Source organism: Zootoca vivipara, chromosome 6 (assembly GCF_963506605.1).
Source record: "Zootoca vivipara chromosome 6, rZooViv1.1, whole genome shotgun sequence".
In the NCBI taxonomy this organism is placed as follows: Eukaryota; Metazoa; Chordata; class Lepidosauria; order Squamata; family Lacertidae; genus Zootoca; species Zootoca vivipara.
The window spans coordinates 401615-418332 of record NC_083281.1 but is presented as its reverse complement, the minus strand read 5'-3'; the positions used below and the strand labels follow the sequence as shown (position 1 = coordinate 418332).

General features: G+C 48.5%; 1 protein-coding gene across 4 annotated transcripts in view; it reads right to left on the bottom strand.

Moving 5' to 3' along the window:
• RANBP3 (RAN binding protein 3) overlaps positions 1-8823 on the bottom strand; it is a 33174-nt gene extending 24351 nt beyond the window's left edge. For 2 of the 4 annotated variants that reach the window (XM_035116996.2, XM_035116997.2), the window contains exons 1-3: positions 8729-8823; positions 3702-3757; positions 3-176 (exon numbers count right to left, since the gene is read on the bottom strand). In XM_035116996.2, coding sequence (XP_034972887.1) covers positions 3-176; positions 3702-3757; positions 8729-8750 — 252 coding nt within the window. In that variant the 5' untranslated portion in view covers positions 8751-8823. The remainder of the gene's footprint in view (positions 1-2; positions 177-3701; positions 3758-8728) is intronic. The other 2 variants (XM_035116998.2, XM_060276499.1) reach the window with 2 other exon arrangements.
• Between the last annotated feature and the right edge of the window lie 7895 nt (positions 8824-16718).

Genomic DNA, 16718 nt, shown 5'->3' with positions numbered 1-16718 from the left:
ACCCTCGCCAGTCCGGGCCGAACCGGAAGAATGCGGGAATCGGCCCCTGGGGGGGCGGGAGCCTCAAAGTTGCACCCCCCTGGTGACTTGGGGTGACCTGCAGGCCGGCGAGGAGGCTCTGCTTCTCCCGGGGGGTCCTCGCCTGAGTCCGACACCCCTTTTTGCTCTGCAAGGGACTGGGGAGCAAAGGAGAAGAAGAGCCCTTCAGTGCCAGGCAATGGAAGGAGGGAGAAGGGCACAGGGGGGGGTCCATTGGGAGCCGGGCATCACCACCAGCATCACGGTCCCACAGCGTGAAGGCCTCCACGGCGTCTCCTATGTCTTGGGTGCTGGGTTTGGCTCTCAGGGCAAGCAGGCCTCCTGAGGTCCTGCCGTCTCCCATCAACAACCCCGCGCCCTTGGAAAAGAGAAATGAGACCCCGAGGAATCTTTGGCGCCTTACAGTCCTACCTCGGGTAACAGACGCTTCGGCTTGCGCGTTTTCCGGTTGTGCACCCTGCCGAACCCGGAAGTACCAGAGTGGGTTACTTCTGGGTTTCGGCGCGCGCACATGCACACCATTAAATTACACTTTGCGCATGCACAGCAGCACCAAATTGCAATCCGCACGTGCGCAGACGCGGCGCTGTGGGTTGCAAACGTGCCTCCTGCACCGATCACATTCGCAACCCGAGTGCCCACTGTATTTACGGGCATCGGCACCAGGGTGTTCCGGCTAGTTGTGCTTCCACTACTGACTGTCGCATTTAAGCTGTGGTTTCTGCATGGCAGGGGGTTGGACCGGATGACCCCTGGGGGTCCCCTCAGAGCAGTTTACAAAAAAACAAAAATAAAAAACCAGTACAGTGGTACCTCACTTCTCGAACGTAACCCATTCCCGAAGACTGTTTGACTTCCGAAACGTTTGAAAACTGAGGCTCAAAAGGCTGTCTGCATACTCAGTTGAGAAAATTGAAAAACGCCACAGAAGCCATTCGAAAATGGAAGCATTTACTTCTGGGTTTTAGGCATTCGGGTTCTGAAACATTAATCAACGGAGACGTTTGAGAACAGAGGTACTGCTGTACTAAGAAAGAATAATTGGCAGGAAAGCAAAAAAATCCTTAAACCGCCACTGATCACTTTGCAAGGCTACAGCAACAGACACAGGCCTTTCCAAGCTGCTTTTATGGATCTACGTTGGGATGGTTTTCCCAAGCCTGGTTTGGGATGGTTTTCCCCCCCTGAACTGGCAGGTCTCTTCCTAGGTCCTTCGGAAAGGCAGAGTATGCGGAATTCACACTTTACTATTCTCCTGCTTCTCTCTGGCATGGATAACACACAGGCGCCGGATAGATTCTCACGGCTACTGTACTTCACACACCCAGAGCCAGGCACCTATAAGAAGACCAGACTGTCCCTAACCGCGGGATCACAATCGAACATTTGCAACACAGAAAAAACAGAATCGCACAAGGTGAACTGCAGCAAAGGTTGGTGAATTCAAAACTGAACACCACATTGCCAAGCTATTCAAAGCACAACTTTTTGGTAGGAGTGACTCAAGGGAAGTCAGCCTTAATACCGCCTTAGACCAAAACACACAGACAAAATAATTATACAGTATTAAGACTTAGCCCTATGGGCAGGGTATATTTCTACTCCAATTTGACAGAGAAAACACGTGATTCTCAAGTCCAGCAGAAACCAGTGGATTCTCAGGGCAGCAAAGCCCATTGTGTTCCAACAAACACCAAGGGGCAAAAAACCGAATGGTGAAAAAGGAGTTGCAAAGCCGCTGCAAAGAAATCAGGGCCACCGTCCAAATGATTTTTAATCCACCATTCATATGAGTTTCTCAAGTCGCCGACTTGCCTACAACTAAATCAACACGTGGGTAAAATGAAGAATTGCTCCCAAAACAAGGGGGCTTTAAGATCAGGGCCAAGGCAGCTCCCTCGGCCTGAGGGCTGCCTTCCCTTCCCAGGGGCCATGTTGTGCCAACGGAGGGAATGGGCTAGAGGCAAAATCGGGCAGTGGAGCGACTGGCACAGGCACCTCCAAACTTCGGCCCTCCAGATGTTTTGGACTACAATTCCCATCTTCCCCAACCACTGATCCTGTTAGCTAGGGATCATGGGAGTTGTAGGCCAAAACATCCAGAGGGCCACAGTTTGGGGATGCCTGGACTGGCACAAGCAGCGGTTACCTTTGTACAGTAGGCTAGATTTTACGCACATTTGTGCATGTCCGCCTCCGAGATCCGGACGGCCCAGAGGCACCGTCAGAGTCTAAAGACACACCCCAGCCAGCCCCCCACCGAAAAAACTCCAACATTCAGGGAAGGGTGCAAAGGGTGAGGAGGGGTGTGTGGTTTGGGGAGAGCACCAAAAGCCGCATTCTCCCTCACCCCTGCTTAAGATATAAGGTGCTCTCCGAAGGCAGGCTTGCTCGCCGGCCGCCTTCATTACATCTCTTTGGGCGCCAGGCAAAAACGTCTCTCTATAACTGAGTCTTCGTATTTCTGCGGTCTTCTCACAGTTTTGGCAGGAGAGGGGCTATTGGTTTGCTTTTTGTTCCATTATGTGTTTTGCATTCCCGTTTTGCATTTTTACGTTGTGAACCGCCCTGGGATCTCCGGATGAAGGGCAGTGGGCAAATTTAGCAAGCAAATAAAATAAAAACAAACAAGATAGTACACACACAGGCGTGTTGCAGCAGACGGAAATCGTAGAAGGCGCGACACCCTCCCCTTTTTGCGAGGCGAGGAGCATTAAATTGCGTCAAACTTTTATTTGTTCTACGTAGTAAAAAGAAACCTGCTCTGTTGTCTCCTGGTAGGACCTCCCTCCCTCCCCAACAGCCCCGCCCTCGGTCATAGTGGGACTGAAGTCCCACAAAGTCTGGCGAGCACAGACAACACTGACCCTCTCAAATTTGCAGTCAATTCTTAGACTGATTCAAAGTGGGGTCGTTTTGTTCTTCCCGACTGAACTAACTGATCTAATTGAGTCCTAACTGCAACTCTCTCACCATCAACCTCACTCCCACCAAGAGACCTTTCGGGTCCAGTCAACAGCTCCCAAGCCTGACCTACCTCACAGAGTCCTTGGGAAGAAAACAATGGGAAGGGGAAGGAAAAACAGGTATGCCACATTGAGCTCCTTGGACTAAAGGTGGGATACAAATCAAGTGGATAAATAAGGGAGCCATGCCCAGTGTTTTCACAGTGTCTACTCTGAGTAGGACTAACATGGGATGCACACCCCCCCTCCCCACACACACTGTCATATGATTGTCTGGTTATGAGCTGCCCTGTAGGATGTCAACGTGAAGACATTAGCATGGAAAGACTTGCAAACCTTTCCTTTTCTGCACAGAAACCTTGCTGCCCTTCCCAAAGCAGGGCTGTTCCTTGGAGGCTTCCTGGAGATTTCTGAATGTGGGTGCAAGGGCCCTTTAGTCCTCCGGAGGCTGAGGAACTACAACTACCAGCAGCTAGCCCTGTCACTGTCCAGGGATTATGGCAGTAGTCATTCAACAGCAAGTGGAGAGCCAAAGGTTCCCCAAACCCGGCTTCACAAGAAGGGGTGCCTGCCTGCCCACCCTCCAAGTCCATCCCCAGCACATCCCTCTCAGCCCTTAGTCTCGCCTTCCCAGCAAGAGCTGACCACTTGCTGGGCAGCACTTGGAAGCCCCCTCTCCAAGCCCCGGTTCCTTACCTTTTGTGCTTTATCCTTCTGAAACACAAAGACGGGAGGGGCGATGGCTGGCTTTTCTGCAGAGAGACAAAAAGTGGAAAGGAACTCAAGTTAGCTCAGAATGCACAGCCTGCTGCCGTCTTCACAAACAAGGATCTTCGAAACTCAGTGGCAGCACCGCTGTCTTTCCCACTGAACGGGTAGCCACTGAGTGAGGGGGCGGGGAAAACATCCCCTTGCAAAAAAAAATATGTACACGACTACAGAGCAACAGCTAAGGGGCAGATGACACCAAATTGGGAGGGATGGCTAATACACCAGAGGACAGGATCACACTTCAAAATGACCTGAACAGATTAGACAACTGGGCCAAAGCAAACAAGATGAATTTTAACAAGGAGAAATGTAAAGTACTACACTTGGGCAGAAAAAATGAAAGGCACAAATACAGGATGGGAGACACCTGGCTTGAGAGCAGTACATGTGAAAAGGATCTAGGAGTCTTGGTAGACCACAAACTTGACATGAGTCAACAGTGTGATGCAGCAGCTAAAAAAGCCAATGCAATTCTGGGCTGCATCAATAGCAGTATAGCATCTAGATCAAGGGAAGTAATAGTACCACTGTATTCCGCTCTGGTCAGACCTCACCTGGAGTACTGTGTCCAGTTCTGGGCACCACAGTTCAAGGATACTGACAAGCTGGAACGTGTCCAGAGGAGGGCAACCAAAATGGTCAAAGGCCTGGAAACGATGCCTTTGTTTAGGGAGCTAGGTATGTTTAGCCTGGAGAAGAGAAGGTTAAGGGGTGATATGATAGCCATGTTCAAATATATAAAAAGATGTCATATAGAAGAGGGTGAAAGGTTGTTTTCTGCTGCTCTAGAGAAGCGGACACAGAACAATGGATTCAAGCTACTAGAAAGAAGATTCCACCTAAACATTAGGAAGAACTTCCTGACAGTAAGAGCTGTTCGACAGTAGAACTTGTTGCCAAGGAGTGTGGTGGAGTCTCCTTCTTTGGAGGTCTTTAAGCACAGGCTGGACAGCCATCTGTCAGGAATGCTTTGATGGTGTTTCCTGCTTGGCAGGGGGTTGGACTGGATGGCCCTTGTGGTCTCTTCCAACTCTATGATTCTATATTCTACCTGATTGGCAGCTTCCTATCTTCCTTATTCAGAGCAATGAGGACTAGAACCTTAATCAATTTTACAGGAAAGGGCCGCAGCTTAATGATAGAGCACCTCTTCTGCATGCAAAGGCCCCAGGATCAATGCCTAGTGACGTCTCTAGGTAGGGCTGGGAATGTTCCCCGGAGAGCTGCTGCCAGTCCGAGTAGACAATACCTGCCAGTATCAGGCAGCTCCCCGCACCTGCATGATTTACCCCCCAAAAACCCAAACCCATAAAACATGAAACAATAAAATATAGGCACACTAAGTGTTAATCCACAACCACCAAGAAAAATATCCAACCCAAAACATCACCAAAACAAGCCACCCTTCTTGGGAGAAGAAAGACATCTTTGACTGGCACCTGAAATCTGACAACATGGGCACCAGGCATGTGGCCTCGGGAAGAGCATTACGCAGCCGGGGAGCCACCACTGAGAAGGCTGGTTCTCTTGCTTCCTCCCAGAGGAAGAGGAAGAGGCAGTCCCAAGCAGTGCAAGGCTTTATAGGTCAAAACCTTCTTAACTGAACTTGGAAACCCATCGGGAGACAGAGCAGTCAAGCCAGAATTCGACTTATATATGCCCAGGAGACCCGGCCACCAAATTCCACACCAGCTTTTAAATATATTCCAAAGCATAAACCGCCATGTTTCTGGGCAGACAGGTGATATCTTGCTCTGTCTAGTGATAGTCTTCTGAGCTCCTTGGGCAGCAGCTACAGAATATGTTCACGGCCTTAAGACTGCACCTGTCCAGAATGTCTCCTCGCCAAGCTTGGCTAGAATGAAGCAGAACCTGCTGTCAAGGAAGCTACCGAAAACAAAACAAAACAAAATACCAGTCTCTCCAGCTGCAAGAAGGTCGTCAAAAAGGGGGAAATAATTCACTGTGAATCTAAAAATAAATACAAAAAATCCTTCCAGCAGCACCTTAGAGACCAACTAAGTTTGTCATAGGTATGAGCTTTCGTGTGCATGCACACTTCTTCAGATACACTGAAACAGAAGTCACCAGACCCGTATGTATAGTCAGAAGGTGGGGAGGGGTATTACTCAGAAGGGTGGTGGGAATGGGTGATTGGCTGATAGGAGTGGTAAACCTGTGGACGACTGTTAACGACTGCAATAGGTCTTGCAGGAAAAAGCAAGGGGTGAGATGGCTTAAGAAAGCTTTATCATGTATAATGAGATAAGAATCCAATGTCCTTATTCAAACCAGGCCTCTCCATGGTTTTAAGCTTGGTAATGAGTTGCAATTCAGCAACTTCTCTTTCCAGTTTGTTTCTGAAATATTCTGTAATAAGACAGCTACTTTGAGATCTTGTATAGAATGTCCTGGGAGATTGAAGTGTTCTCCTCCTGCTTTCTCTGTCTTGTGATTCCTGATGTCAGATTTATGTCCACTTATCCTTTGGCGTAGGGTTTGGCCTGTTTGTCCAATATAGAGAGCTGAAGGGCACTGTTTGCATTTGTTGGCATACGCAATGTTAGAAGATGAGCAATTAAATGGTCCTGAGATGGTATGTTGGATGTTGTTGGGGCCAGGAATGGTGTTATCCGGCTGCTAGATCCAGGGTCTGGTTCTCAAAGTGGTCAGCCACGGTAGCAGCCCAGATCCTGAACGCAACAGGCTGCAACTCTCCCCACTAGCAGCCATCAATAACTTTATCCTCCAAGCATTTGTCTAATCTTAAAGTTTAGATAGCTTTTAAAAAAAGGATAGGGTTAACTGCTCACGCCAACGTTCTGGATCAAAGCCAAAGGCTAGCCATGTGCTACAGGCAACGAGGATCTAAAAAGTGTGGTTAGAGAAAGGGAGAAAGATCTAACTCTAAAAAGACCTTCTGACTGAAAGGAGAAGGGAGACAAAGGAAAGTTTATCAGCAGCTCCCATTTGTGGCGCCCCGAGGGAATAATTCACATCATCCATATTACAACCATCGCATGTGGGTGCTGCGCCAGGCAGAGCTCACCGAAGAGCAGCTGTGAAATGTGAGCATCACAGAACCACTGTGGAGTTGGAAGAGTGTTGGCACTTTGCACATGCTTACGGAGTGGTATATTCACCTGCCTCAGGCTAGGCTGTAGTGCCCAGAGATTACTGCAATCTCTGTCTCTAGGAAATTACCCAAAGTCTCTCTTAACGCAGGAAGAGGCGATATCTCAAGTCACTGCTCAACCCAGCTCAGCACTGACTGGCAGCTGTACCTGCAGATGTTGCCGGGGACAGAACCCTGGATGTTCTGCATGCAAGGCAGGTGTCCTACGGCTGAGCTATTTCTGAAAATGGGAAAAGACCAAGAAAGGCGCTCTTTGAAGCCTGTCTTTCTTTCTTTTTAAATCACCACTTCTTTGCGTTAGTTGGGGCTGGTGGGAGCTGCACTCCAGAACATCTGGAGAACCCCAAGTTGGTAAAGGGAGATTTTTTTCGGGGGGGGGGGCTGTTCTTAACGTGTTAGCATCTTTGTTGCTTACCTTTGGTTTTAATATTGTTAGGTTTTTAATAATGTTATGACAAGGTGATTTTGAGGAAACCATCCTCCCTTTTTTATTATTCCAGGGCAGGCTACAGAAAGAAAGGAAGGGGCTCCTTCAGGCCAGGCACTCCACCTATGGCCAGGGGCACTGTCTCCTCTTGCAATTTATTCTGGGGCAGCCAAAGGAAGTTAGTGTCAGAAAGAGCTCACCTCCTCCCCAAAGCAAGATTGTCCTATTCAATCTCGATTCCAGGGGATCCTCTTTTTTTTTTTTTAAAAAAAAAAAGCATGGTTCAACCACCTAGCAATAATAATAATAATAATAATAATAATTCACACCCTGTCCACCTGGTTGGGTTTCTCCAGCCACTCTGAGCAGCTTGCAGCACATATAAAAACATAATAAAACGTCAAGGCATTAAAAACTTCCTGATACAGGGCTGCCTTCATATGTCTTCTAAAAGTTGTGTATTGATTGGGGAGGTGTGGCTTCCAAGGGCTAAACTCTGCCTAGGAGGTGGTGCTGTTCGCCTTCACCATGCTCAGAGGCACCCTTAGCCAATTATTGCAGCGTCTGCAACAGGCGAGAATAAAATTGCGTAGGACTGAGCGGTATAGAAATTTAATAATAATAATAATAATAATAATAATAATAATAATAATAATAATATTCCCTTGCTGTTCATTTCCACGAGAAAACAGAGGGCGGGCTCCTTCTCCTCCAAACACGCCCAGGCACTCAGCCCATGCTCAGAGGTCCCGCCGCCTCTCATCCTAAGCGGGACTCCACTTGCTGGCGCCACTCCACCCATGCTCAAAGGCACGGCTCCCCTTCGCTTGGAGGGACTCGGCTTCTGCAGCCCTCCCCCCCCCGCCGTTGAACCCTTTGCCCGCCTCCCCTGAGGCAAGCACTCTGCCTATGCTCAGAGGCACTGCTGCCTCTCCACATCCATCATTCCTTTAATTCACGAGGAAACGGGGGGCCGGGCCAGAGGTGGGGACACGCCAGGTTCCTCCTCGGCCTCCGCCTCCTCCAAAGAAGCCAAGGCGCTCTGCCCATGCTCAGAGGTCCGCCCGGGGACTCCGCCTATGCTCAGAGGCACGGCTGCGTTCCGAGGGGCTCGGCGCCTGCAGCCCTCCCTTCGCCGTTCCATCCTTCCCCTCGCGCCAGCCCTCTGCCCATGCTCAGAGGAGCCCTCGCCCCGCCTCAGAGGCCGCTCCCTTTGTCCGGCCTGGCCGCGCCCTGCCTGGGTCGGGTCTGGCCGGGGTGGGCGGCGCCTCCTTCGGGGCCTGGCGGGCGGCGCCTCCCTCCGCGCCTCCTCCCGCCGCCGCCTGCCCGGGTCCCCCGCCGCCCCTCGCCCTCCACCGCCTGCCCTCCTCCCCCCCCCCGGCCGCCTACCTTCGTTAGCCAGGTCCGCCATTTTACTTCCTCAGCCACTCCCCACAATGCACCGCGCCGACCACGGGCAAAAGAGCCGCTCTGCCCGGTCTGAGGAGGCGCGGGGGCGCATGCGCGGAGGGGCGTGGCGTGTGGAGAGAAAGGCGACCGGGCGGGAGGGGGAGTTGCCGTGGGAACGGCAGCCTCTTCAGAGGCGCATGCGCATGCGCGGTCTCCTGGCTCCCCGTCCGCCACAGTCCTGTCTCCCGCCAAAGCGCATGCGCAGAATGGCGTGTTGAGAGAAAGGCGAGGGGGAAATAACCGTGGCAACGGCCCGCCTCCTCAAAAGCGTATGCGCGGACTGCCCCCCCCGCCACAGTCCGGTGTCTCGCCAAAGCGCATGCGCAAAAGGGCGTGAGAGAATCACCGTAGCAACGCCCCGCCTCCTTATGCGCATGCGCGTCACGCTTCCCAAACCCTTTCGGACCGCGACTCCCATTGGCAGAGAGTCTCGCGGGGATAAGATTTTTTAAAGGGCTTCTGCGCATGCGCAATGCTCGCCGGGCTTCGCTCGTCCGGCGTTCTGCCCCGAACAACTTCGGGTGATGGGCGCATTCGCAGAAAGGCGTCATAGAGGCGACGCCCCCTAACGACCAAAAGGCGGAACTGTCGCTTGGGTCTTACCGGTACTTTAAATACAGCGCCAGAGCAGGTTACAGTAATGTACTGTATTACGGTACGTAGTTTTTAAGTGATAGGATTAATTATGATCCCAATTAATATTCATCATCAGTGGCAATATTGAACGTTTAATATCTATTATATATAGTTATAGCATTCTTATTTTTATTAGTATTAAATAGAATACTAACTACAGGTAGGTAGCCGTGTTGGTCTGAGTCGAAGCAAAATAAAAAAATTCCTTCAGTAGCACCTTAAAGACCAACTAAGTTTTTATTTTGGTATGAGCTTTCGTGTGCATGCACACTTTGTCAGATACACTGAAACAGAATCCACCAGACCCTTGCTTTTTTCCCCCAGGACCAATTGCAGTCATCAACAGTTGTTAACAGCCATCTACAGGTTTACCACTCCCATCAGACCATCACCCATTCAAATCACCCCCACCCTCTGAATATACATAAGGGTCTGGTGGATTCTGTTTCAGTGTATCTGAAGAAGTGTGCATGCACACGAAAGCTCATACCAAAATAAAAACTTAGTTGGTCTTTAAGGTGCTACTGAAGGAATTTTTTTTATTTTGCTATAGAATACTAATATTGTTGTTGTTGTTTAGTCGTTCAGTCGTGTCCGACTCTTCGTGACCCCATAGACCATAGCACGCCAGGCACTCCTGTCTTCCACTCCCTCCCACAGTTTGGTCAAACACATGTTCGTAGCTTCGAGAACACTGTCCAACCATCTCGTCCTCTGTCGTCCCCTTCTCCTTGTGCCCTCCATCTTTCCCAACATCAGGGTCTTTTCCAAGGATTCTTCTCTTCTCATGAGGTGGCCAAAGTATTGGAGCCTCAGCTTCAGGATCTGTCCTTCCAGGGAGCACTCAGGGCTGATTTCCTTAAGAATGGATAGGTTTGATCTTCTTGCAGTCCATGGGACTCTCAAGAGTCTCCTCCAGCACCATAATTCAAAAGCATCAATTCTTCGGCGATCAGCCTTCTTTATGGTCCAGCTCTCACTTCCATACATCACTACTGGGAAAACCATAGCTTTAACTATACGGACCTTTGTCGGCAAGGTGATGTCTCTGCTTTTTAAGATGCTGTCTAGGTTTGTCATTGCTTTTCTCCCAAGAAGCAGGCGTCTTTTAATTTCGTGACTGCTGTCACCATCTGCAGTGATCAAGGAGCCCAAGAAAGTAAAATCTCTCACTGCCTCCATTTCTTCCCCTTCCATTTGCCAGGAGGTGATGGGACCAGTGGCCATGATCTTGGTTTTTTTGATGTTGAGCTTCAGACCATATTTTGCGCTCTCCTCTTTCACCCTCCTTAAAAGGTTCTTTAATTCCTCCTCACTTTCTGCCATCAAGGTTGTGTCATCTGCATATCTGAGGTTGTTGATATTTCTTCCGGCAATCTTAATTCCGGCTTGGGATTCATCTAGTCCAGCCTCTCGCATGATGAATTCTGCATATAAGTTAAATAAGCAGGGAGACAATATACAACCTTGTCGTACTCCTTTCCCAATTTTGAACCACTCAGTTGTTCCATATCCAGTTCTAACTGTAGCTTCTTGTCCCACATAGAGATTTCTCAGGAGACAGATGAGGTGATCAGGCACTCCCATTTCTTTAAGAACTTGCCATAGTTTGCTGTGGTCGACACAGTCAAAGGCTTTTGCATAGTCAATGAAGCAGAAGTAGACGTTTTTCTGGAACTCTCTAGCTTGCTCCATAATCCAGCGCATGTTTGCTATTTGGTCTCTGGTTCCTCTGCCCTTTCGAAATCCAGCTTGCACTTCTGGGAGTTCTCGGTCCACATACTGCCTAAGCCTGCCTTGTAGAATTTTAAGCATAACCTTGCTAGCGTGTGAAATGAGCGCAATTGTGCGGTAGTTGGAGCATTCTTTGGCACTGCCCTTCTTTGGGATTGGGATGTAGTAGACTGATCTTCTCCAATCCTCTGGCCATTGCTGAGTGCTTTACAGCATTGGACTGTCCTTTCGCTTCCAGGCATTTCCGCAACTGAGCGTCCTTTCGGCTTTGGCCCAGCCGCTTCATCAGCTCTGAATCTACTTGTACTTGTCCTCCGCTCTTCCTCAGTAGCATGTTGGACGCCTTCCGACCTGAAGGGCTCATCTTCCAGCGTCATAACTTTTATATGCCTGTTGTCTTTGTCCATGGAATTTTCTTGGCAAAATACTGGAGTGGCTTGCCAGTTCCATCTCCAGGTGGATCACGTTTAGTCAAAACTCTCCACTATGACCTGTCCATCTTGGGTGGCCCTGCATGGCATAGCTCATAGCTTCTCTGAGTTTTTCAAGCCCCTTCGCCACGACAAGGTATTGATCCATGAAGGGGCAATGTATTGTACTATGAAATAAGAAGATAGTATTGTACATGATAAAAATTTAAATTATTTTTCCCCTGACCTGCACACTGATGACAGACATTGTTTGGATTGGGGGCTTTTCTCAATTTCCGCAGTCACACAATCAATCCATCTGTAGCTGAACTGGGTTCCACACAGTCACAGAAACAAATGAACCAAAAAAGCCCCAAAAAGGCAAAAAAATGAGTAAAACAAACGTGCCAAAATTAATCCATTCCGGAAGTCTGTTTGATTTCCGAAATGTTCAGAAACCAAGGCGCAGCTTCTGATTGGCGCAGGCGCCCCGGAAACAATAGCTGACAGCCGCATTGGACGTTCAGCTTCCAAAAAACGTTCGAAAACCGGAACACCCACTTCCGGTAATTCATGAATTAAATTCATATAAACCTGCCAATTTTAAAAAATCCTCACCTACCTGCCCAGCCAGTGACCCACTTCACTGTTTCCCAAAACATCCAGGGGGCTGCCCCTCTTGTCAAGCACAGAGCCTCCAACTCATCCCCCTCCTCTGGGCGTCTGGGGCAGGGAAACCCCCCACCCCACCCCACCCCACAGTCCTTCTTTATGATGGCAGTTATGACAGAGTAGGGGGGGGGTCTGGCTGCCGAGCTGGGGCTGGTCTGATCCTTCTCCTCCCTGGTTTCAACAGCACTTCTGACTCTTAATAGAATCTGTCGGGTTGAAATGGGTTCCAAGGGTCATCTAGCCCAACCCAGGAATCGCAGGCAAGGATCCCCTGGCAGGCAGAACGCCACTCGGCCTCTGTTTATTTATTTGTTTATACTGGGTTTTTTTTGGGGGGGGAGTTTTGAACGAATTCCTATGCCCCACAAATAATCCAGAGATGCATTTTAAATAAAAGGACACATTCTACTCATGTAAAAACACGCTGATTCCCGGACTGTCCGCAGGCTGGATATGGAAGGTGATTGGGCCGCATCAGGCCCATGGGCCTTAGGTTGCCTACCCACGGTCTAGGTCACCTCCCTCCCTCCCTCCTTGTGCATTGCAGATTTGCAGATTTTCCCGGGCTTCTTATTATAATTATGGTGAACTACCACTGAGCCCAGGGCTTGCTGATCAGAAGGTCGGCGGTTCGAATCCCTGTGATGGGGTGAGCTCCCGTTGCTTGGTCCCAGCTCCTGCCAACCTAGCAGTTCGAAAGCACGTCAAATTGCAAGTAGATAAATAGGAACCGCTACAGCGGGAAGGTAAACGGCGTTTCCATGTGCTGCTCTGGTTTGCCAGAAGCGGCTTTGTCATGCTGGCCACATGACCTGGAAGCTATATGCCGGCTCCCTCGGCCAATAATGCGAGATGAGCGCGCAACCCCAGAGTCGGTCACGACTGGACCTAATGGTCAGGGGTCCCTTTACCTTTACCTTACAACTCCCATCAACCCCAGACAGCTTGGACATCGTTTATTATTATTATGTTATGAGGAAAAAACAGCTCCTTTTGCCCTGGAGGAGGGCAAATGTTGTCCCTATTTTCAAAAAGGGGAAAAGAGAGGACCCAAACAATTACCGCCCAGTCAGCCTGACATCAATACCAGGAAAGATTATAGAGCAGATCATTAAGCAAACAGTCTGTGAGCACCTAGAAAGAAACTCTGTGATCACTAAAAGTCAGCATGGGTTCCTGAAAAATAAGTCATGTCAGACTAATCTGATCTCATTTTTTGACAGAATTACAAGCCTGGTAGATGAAGGGAACGCTGTGGATGTAGCCTATCTTGATTTCAGCAAGGCCTTTGACAAGGTGCCCCATGATATTCTTGTAAAGAAGCTGGTAAAATGTGGGCTAGACAATGCTACCATTCAGTGGATTTGTAGCTGGCTTACTGACCGAACCCAAAGGGTGCTCATCAATGGCTCCTCCTCATCCTGGAGAGTAGTGACTAGTGGGGTGCCACAGGGTTCTGTCTTGGGCCCAGTCTTGTTCAACATCTTTATCAATGACTTGGATGATGGGCTTGAGGGAATCCTGAGCAAGTTTGCAGATGACACCAAATTGGGAGGGGTGGCTAACACCCCAGAGGACAGGATCACACTTCAGAATGACCTTAACAGATTAGACAAATGGGCCAAAGCAAACAAGATGAATTTTAACAAGGAGAAATGTAAAGTTCTACACTTGGGCAAAAAAAATGAAAGGCACAAATACAGGATGGGAGACACCTGGCTTGAGAGCAGTACATGTGAAAAGGATCTAGGAGTTTTGGTTGACCACAAACTTGACATGAGTCAGCAGTGTGATGCAGCAGCTAAAAAAGCCAATGCAATTCTGGGCTGCATCAATAGGAGTATAGCATCTAGATCAAGGGAAGTAATAGTACCACTGTATTCTGCTCTGGTCAGACCTCACCTGGAGTATTGTGTCCAGTTCTGGGCACCACAGTTTAAGAAGGATACTGATAAGCTGGAACGTGTCCAGAAGAGGGCAACCAAAATGGTCAAAGGCCTGGAAACAATGCCTTATGAGGAACGGCTTAGGGAGCTGGGTATGTTTAGCCTGGAGAAGAGAAGGTTAAGGGGTGATATGATAACCATGTTCAAATATATAAAAGGATGTCATATAGAGGAGGGAGAAAGGTTGTTTTCTGCTGCTCCAGAGAAGCGGACACGGAGCAACGGATTCAAACTACAAGAAAGAAAATTCCACCTAAACATTAGGAAGAACTTCCTGACAGTAAGAGCTGTTCGGCAGTGGAATTTGCTGCCAAGGAGTGTGGTGGAGTCTCCTTCTTTGGAGGTCTTTAAGCAGAGGCTTGACAGCCATCTGTCAGGAATGCTTTGATGGTATTTCCTGCTTGGCAGGGGGTTGGACTGGATGGCCCTTGTGGTCTCTTCCAACTCTATGATTCTATGATTCTATGATTCTATGATTCTCTATCGGTAGGAGAAAATAAGAGAGGCCAAGCAGAGACTATTGAGAAGCAAAGCGGCTAATAAGCCTGATTTTTATTGAACTGTTGCAACTGTATCCTCACTCCCCACATGCGGGAGGAACCCGGAACAAAAGTGCACAAGCTCTTATATAGACTTTTGAAATCGTCCACCACCCCCACCCCGGAAACATCATGCATATGTCACAGGAGGCGGGTCTCCAGCAGAAATCCTGCCTGCAAGGATACTTGATAATGGTCACTGATTGTATTACCTGGGCAGCCTGGCCATTATTTGGTAATGGTAAATACTCAGTTCCCGAACCCAGGTCACAGGCTCACCCTATTCATACACAGATAGGGCCTTAGGACAGGATTTGTGAGCACAGAGACAATGGGGAGGTTTTCCCATTTCCTTTGTCCTTGCAGAAGAAACATTTGAGGTCAATCTGGGAGAGTCAAAATGATTTCAGGACTTTTTTTCCTGTACTGATTCAGACACGTGGTTTATACAGTATATTTATGTATGTATGTGTTTGGCTGGTACATTTATGAACATTTATTTTATACATTAGAGTTAGACCATATAATTCTCATAACATACCTACAGAAATACATACAATTATTTATTTATTGAGTTTATATACCGCCCTATACCCAGAGGTCTCAGGGCGGTTCATACAAAAAGATAACAGTATATAAAATAGAATAAAAATAAAAGCAATAACCTAATAACACTACAATGATAAAACCCAACATTTCACTACAACTCCTGTCAGCCATTCTGGCTCCCAATTGGAGTTATACTTCCAAAACATCTGGATCAGGCAGCATATTGGGGGGAATGGCTGCTCGAGGGCACCTGTACCCCCCCCCCCAACTCTTTCTGTTTCAGCCACCTTGTGAGGAGACCCCAACCCCTCAGAGCTACGGTTCTCAGCACCGTTCACAAACTACGGTTCCCAGGATCCCTGGGTGGTGGTGAGCCACAATTGCTCTTCAGCAGAGAAGGGCTCCCAAAGTGAACCAGTAAGAAGCCAGATGGGCGGGGTATAAAAAATTGTTGTTGTTGTTGTTGTTGTTGTTGTTGTTGTTGTTGTCATCGCCTTCCTGAGTGGCAGATGAAGATGATGGACCATGCAGAATTGGTGAAGCTGATGGGGAAAATCCAAAACCAAAAAGACTGGAGTAAATTTGTACAATATCTGAAGGACAATTGTAAGCAATTAACAAGACTAGCAGGGTTGCAATAATAAGACTTGTAATGTTAATGATTATTACCTTTTTATATTTATTTTTTTAAAATGGTGATAACTGGAAGAAATGAAACATAAACTGAAAGAGGTAGAAATGCTATAATGTAAAAATGAATTATGAAAACTATGAGGCAGGAGGGAGGGAAGTCGACAAGCTCGTACGAGCAAACAAGTAAAGAGTTGATTAAGGATGTGTTTAAATGTTATAAAATGGAAATTCAATCTATATATATATATATAAATGTTCCCACTGCGTGCGCGGATGTAACACCCTTCCTCCATAACCGCTGAACTGAATTCCAACAAATTAGGACACAACGTACCTTGCCCATCAGGGAGGGATCTGTCATAATTTTGCCCCCCCCCCCCAAGCACACCTTTCACACCTAAAATAATGATTAAACACACAAAAAAGTGGCGTCCAAATTAGACATCACCAGCAGAAGGTCTGAAGACTCCAGCAACATCCAATAGAAAGGCAGGTCGCACGCTGCTGCCTCCAAAGCCGCGCCACCAGATGACACCACAAAATTCCACAGTAACCAATTGAAAACAGGCCTTTTGCAGCAACAAGGCCCAACATTGCCCAGCAGACTGAATAGGCCGCAGCAGATTAGGCCGCTTTCCAGACTAGGCCAAGTGGAGGTAGGGGCCTGACTGGGGCTGGGGGGCAAATAGGTCATAGGTTGGGACAGAGTGGGCCCAATCACAGGAATGAACCGGAGGATGGGGGGAGGAGGGACAGAACAGGGTGAGGGGAGACACAGGGATGCGCCTATGTAAACATAACAAGCGAAAAA